The sequence below is a fragment of the Nansenia antarctica genome (assembly GCF_963989245.1).
Source record: "Nansenia antarctica genome assembly, contig: SCAFFOLD_274, whole genome shotgun sequence".
NCBI lineage: Eukaryota > Metazoa > Chordata > Actinopteri > Argentiniformes > Microstomatidae > Nansenia > Nansenia antarctica.
The window spans coordinates 23,863-30,000 of record NW_027662511.1 but is presented as its reverse complement, the minus strand read 5'-3'; the positions used below and the strand labels follow the sequence as shown (position 1 = coordinate 30,000).

The 6,138-nt window shown below is 49.2% G+C and overlaps 1 protein-coding gene across 1 annotated transcript in view; it reads left to right on the top strand.

Annotated features, from left to right (window-relative positions):
• LOC308175584 (sodium/calcium exchanger 1-like) overlaps window positions 1–5,443 on the top strand; it is a gene marked incomplete at both ends in the record, with an annotated part of 39,210 nt that extends 33,767 nt beyond the window's left edge. Inside the window, 3 exons of the mRNA XM_080551224.1 lie at window positions 385–484; window positions 766–1,038; window positions 5,064–5,443. Of these exons, the coding sequence (XP_080407350.1) occupies window positions 385–484; window positions 766–1,038; window positions 5,064–5,443 (753 nt within the window). The remainder of the gene's footprint in view (window positions 1–384; window positions 485–765; window positions 1,039–5,063) is intronic.
• Between the last annotated feature and the right edge of the window lie 695 nt (window positions 5,444–6,138).

The window sequence follows — 6,138 nt, the reverse complement described above, 5'->3', positions numbered from 1 at the left end:
TGTGTAGAGGGTGGTGAATAAGCTTCTGAAGCAGTCTAACAAGGTCTTTCTCTCTTCTTAACTGTATTAACGGTCTGTGTGTGTCTGAGTATGTGTGTATGACCATAATCTTTGAGTGTGTATGTGTGTGTGGATGCGTCGTGCTTGCATGTGCGCGTGTGTGTGTGTGTGTTGTGTAACAGACAACTAACTCGTTTCTCACTCACTGCCAGTGTGTGTGTTAACTCTGAGGGTGAAATCCTAATGTGTCACAAGTCACAAATTAGGATTTTACCCTGTGTGTGATTGTGTATAACAGTGTGCTTGCCTACCGGCTGCCTGCGTGTGTGTGTGTGTGTGTGTGTGTGTGTGTGTGTGTGTGTGTGTGTGTGTGTGTGTGTGTAGAACACCGTGGATAAGCTCATTAAGAAGACTAACTTGGCCTTGGTGGTGGGCAGCAGCAGCTGGAGAGAGCAGTTTGTCAGCGCTGTCACTGTCAGCGCAGGTAGGACACACACACACACACACACACAAGCGCACACACACATGCACACACACACACACACACACACACACACACACAGAGAAAGATATACACTCACACACACACACACACACACACACACACACACACACACAGAAACAGAAAGATATACACACAAACATACCCACTCAAACTAACACACCCTCCCCCTCCTCCCCCCCCACCCCCCTCCCCCACACCCCCCTCCTCCTCCTCCTCCCCCCCCTACCCCCCTCCCCCCCCACCCCCCTCCCTCCCACCAGGGGACGACGACGAGGAGGAGAGTGGCGAGGAGCGCCTCCCATCCTGCTTCGACTACATCATGCACTTCCTGACGGTGTTCTGGAAGGTTCTGTTCGCCTTCGTCCCGCCTACGGAGTACTGGAACGGCTGGGCCTGCTTCATGGTGTCCATCTCCCTGATCGGCGTGCTGACGGCCGTGACCGGGGACCTGGCCTCCCACTTCGGCTGCACCGTGGGTCTGAAGGACTCTGTCACCGCCGTGGTGTTCGTGGCCCTGGGGACCTCCGTACCAGGTGGGTGTAAGGGGGCACACACACACACACCGTGGGCCTGAAGGACTCTGACCCGCACACACATACACACGCATGCATGCACGCACGCACACACACACGCACGCAGATAAATCTAATCAAACTTTATTGGCCACGTACATCGCATACAGTAAGTAATATAGTGAAATGCTTTTTGAATCTGCTCCAACAATCAATAAATCAACAAGACAATATAGTAATAATAAAGCAATGACAGTAGTAGTGAGACAGACACACACACACACACACACACACACACACACACACAATGCCAGTTCCTCTATCTTACTACCAGTGAGTATGCATGGCAGCTGCACAGCACATCAGACACTCAAAGCAGATTTTAATGAACTGAAGCGTTCTGCTGTGTCTCAGTTAAATTAGCATAAGGACACAGAGGCTCCCAGAGGCTCAGACTCCCAGAGAATCAGAATCAGAATCAGAAACTTTTCTTCTTTACTTTATTGCCAAGTAAGTGGTTTCTCACACACAAGGACTTTGCTTTGGTCTGGTGCTGCAGAACGATAAACAACGTGGGAGGACAAAAACAGACAAAAACATAAATAATTATAATAGAGATGAAAAAGTGTTTTTAAGAATAGTGCAGTGTGACATTATTATAGTGCAGTGTGATATTATTATAGTGCAGTGTGATATTAGAATAGTGCAGTGTGAAGTGTGCCTGCTTGGTGTCATTGGGGGTCAAGGGGAGGTCACTCTGAATCATTCTAACTTCATAACGGCATTCAACATCTAGATTGAATACCTTGTTGCAGGAATGAGACAATATCTCACTCTCAACTATACTGGGCAACAATCGAATTGATTATCCGTCTTGATATTGATCAGCGAGTGGATCTGTCATTTATCAAACCTTTATTTATTTTGGGAAAACACATTGAGACCAAGGCCTCTTCTGCAGATGTACCCTGTCCACAGTATCTACGCAATTACAAAACAACACATAGAAAATACAGCACAGTTCAATAGAGAAATCAATACATCATATAGACCACAATATATTAGCAGAAACACTCACATCTTTCACCGAGGAGGACCTCGATTAACACCCTAAACTGACTGAGCGGCACCAGAACATCCAACAGATGTGTTCTGCACATTGGTTCCAGCAGTGAGGTTCATCACAACTAAAAGCGGATTTACTGGATTCGGTGGAGCCCCGGGGTACCCCAAAGTATTAAATAATGAGGTTCGGTAGACTCCAGGGGGTTTATGCAGTCAGGCTTTATACTTAAAAGAAAAGGGAGAAATGAAGATTGAGAATGAGATCTACAGGACTTTAACGAGGTCATGAACGTCCCTGCTCCAGCAGCGCGGCAGGTTCACGCTATGTTGAACATATCGCACGTGATCGGGATAAAAATTTCATGAATGACACAAGAACCGTTACCCGCTACATGCCGCGTGCAACGATGTGACACACACGAATGACCCAGAGACGCGTGTGGAGGGATAGGGAGAGCAGTTAGCAGGTTAGAGACGCATGTGGAGGGATAGGGAGAACAGTTAGCAGGTTAGAGACGCGTGTGGAGGGATAGGGAGAACAGTTAGCAGGTTAGAGACGCGTGTGGAGGGATAGGGAGAACAGTTAGCAGGTTAGAGACGCGTGTGGAGGGATAGGGAGAACAGTTAGCAGGTTAGAGACTCGTGTTGAGGGATAGGGAGAACAGTTAGCAGGTTAGGGTGAGGGATTGTAGCTAGGGTTATGTCATTTTCATTATTTAGGTGAAGGACAGTGTGGTCCTGTGTGACTCAGTTGGTAGAGCGTGGGGCTAACAACAGCTTAGGTTGGGGGTTCATATCTTCTGAAAAATGAATGCACTCACTGCAATGTAAGTCACTCTGGGTAAAAGCGTCAGCTAAATGGTGTATATTACAGCAGCAAGATTATCACATTTTAAATCGCCCAGGTCACAACATGCTATACGCCATATCAAAACAAAACACACGACATTAATAAAAGTGTATACATGGGGGGGGACAGACATATCGACATGGGGGAGGCCGTAGGGAGGGAGAGGGAGTTGCTATGGAAGCAGATCTAAAATGGTGGGTCTTGATGTTAGATTTAACAGGTTACAGTCTGTGTCCCTAACAAGGGCAGGCAGCCTATTCCACAATATTAAAAAGAAGTGGTGCGATAAGAAAAAGCCCTGCCTCGAGCTGTTTTCCTTTTGATGTGGGAGACGATAAGCGACCCAGCATCTTTCCATCTGAGGGTGAGAGTGGGTGGTGGGGAGGAGCTGAGCAGATCTGCTGCTAAACAGTTTGGTGCGACCGACCGTTGTTCTGGTCTTTATCTGTTAGAAGCAAGACTTTGAAGTCTGTGTGCTGTTTCACTGGTAGCCAATGGAATGATGACACAACTTCTTAGTAAGTTGTAATATTGTTTTCCTAGTAGTTGCAATATTGTTGCAATATTGCGTAGGTGGAAGTTTGGATTCCCCTGCTAAGGAGAAGGCCATGTTAGCCACGCTGCAACACACACACACACACACACACACACACACACACACACACACACACACACACACACACACACACATATACACCAGTGGAGATCCAGTGGAGTGGTCTAGCCTCTCATGGCCAGTAGGGGGAGCTGTGGTGTAATACCCTCCAGTGTAATATACAAACAAATCTACATTTACATTTACATTTTTGGCATTTAGCAGTGGTACAGTAGCATAAATAGGGGAAAAGGTAGTGGTCCCATAACACAACCCTGTGGAACACCATAATTGACATAATTGACACCATAATGACACAATTGTGTATCTGTTAGTGAGACTGGGGTAATGGTGGACTAGTGGATAGAGAGCCATTGTTTTTTAATATCAAGGTATTTTAATGAGGACCAACTCGCGTTTGAACCAACTCGCATTTGAACCAACTCGCATTTGAACCAACTCGCATTTGAACCAACTCGCATTTGAACCAACTCGCATTTGAACCAACTCGCATTTGAACCAACTTGTGTGTGAACCAACTCCCATTAGAACAAATATAACTATTATCATAATGTTCTGTTGTAGTCGTCATGCATTTTCACCACCGCCTCAATGAAGTTGTCACTGGGCAAAGTGAAAGTGGTGACGTGTTTTACTTATAATATATAAATAGGCTGTGAGAGTGGCTCATGACACTTAAGTATGGATTACAGAAGAAAGTTACACATTTTCTTAGAGACATAATATATGTACACACACGCACACGCACACACACAATCCGTAACCCTAACCTCTGTGTGTCTTACAGATCAAGTCTTCCCTGTTCACAGTTTAGAAGCTCTACACTTTTCTGTTTTTCACTAAGCTTTCTCTCTCTCTCTCTCTCTCTCTCTCTCTCTCTCTCTCTCTCTCTCTCTCTCTCTCTCTCTCTCTCTCTCTCTCTCTCACAGACACACACACGTACACACACACACACACACACACACACACACACACACACACGCACACACACACACACACACATACACACACACACACACACACACACACACACAAAGACACACACTCTCCCAACAGAACTCATTATCCATGCATGAGAGATTTGAACACACTCTCACATCACTAGAACAGAACAGAACACAAACACACACACACACACACACACACACAAACATAAACACCTGGGTACCAAGGCGGTGAGAACAGATGTGAGATAAACAGGTGTGTGTGTTTCTGTGTGTCAGTATGTGCGCCCCAAAGGTATTTTGTTTCCTCTCTTAAACATGTTTAAATCTCGTCTCCCCTCTCTCCCATCCCCCTATCCTCCTGTGCCCTCTCCCCATCACTCTCTGTCTCTTTATCCCTCCCTCCCTCCCTCTATTTCTATTTTCGCCCTCTGTTTCTGACATCGTCATACCTACACCTATTTATTTTCCCTCCTCCTCTCTTTCTACTCCCCCATCCTCCCCCTCTCCTCCTCCCCCCCCCTCCTCTACCCTCCTCCTCGTCCCCCCCCCCCTCCCCCACCCCCTGCAGACACCTTCGCCAGCAAGGTGGCGGCCATCCAGGACCAGTACGCGGACGCGTCCATCGGCAACGTGACGGGCAGCAACGCCGTCAACGTCTTCCTGGGCATCGGCGTGGCGTGGACCATCGCCGCCGTGTTCTGGCGCTCGCAGGGCAAGCCCTTCATGGTGGACCCCGGGTCGCTGGCCTTCTCCGTCACCCTGTACACGGTGATGGCGTGCGTGTGCGTGTGCATCCTCCTGTACCGCCGACGCGCCTCGGTGGCCGGCGGGGAGCTGGGCGGGCCGCGGACTGTCAAGCTGGCCACGTCGGCCGTCTTCTTCTCCATGTGGCTGCTCTACATCCTGCTGTCCTCCCTGGAGGCCTACTGCCACATCCCCGGCTTCTAGACAGAAGGGCAAGGAGAAGGGGGAGGAGGGGGGGAGAGAGAGAGCGAGAGAGGGAAGGAGGGAGGAGAAAGAGGGGGGGGAGAGGCTTACTGTCATATCTAGCTTCTAGAAAGAAGAGGTGGTGGGGGGGAGGAGGAGGAGAAAGAGAGGAGGGGGGGGCTTACTGCCATATCCCTAGCTTCTAGACGGGAGGGGGGGGGAGTGGAGGAGAGGGGGAGAGAGAGGGAAGGAGGGGGGGGGGCTTACTGCCATATCCCTAGCTTCTATAGAAAGGGGAGGGAGAGAGGAGGAAAGAGGGCGGAGAAAGAGTGGAAGTGGGAGGGCTTACTGCCACATCCTTAGTTTCTAGAAAAAGGGGAGGGGGGAGGGAGAGAGGGGGAAGGAGGGAGGAGAAAGAGAGGAAGGGGGGGGCCTTACTGCCGCATCTCTAGTTTCTAGGCGGGGGGGTATAGGAAAGAAAAGAAGGAGAGAGTGAGAGAGGAATAGAGAAAAGGGATAGAGGGAGAAACCCAAGAGATATAGTAGATGGGGAGAGGGAGGGAAGAGACAGGGTGAAGGAAAGAAGCGGGAGGATAGACAAGAAGGAAGCTGACAGGATAGAAGAGAAGATGGATAGAAGAGTTTGAACCCCCCCCCTCAGCCCCCCAACCTCCACCCCCCTCAGCCCCCCACCTCCACCCCCCTCAGCCCCCCAC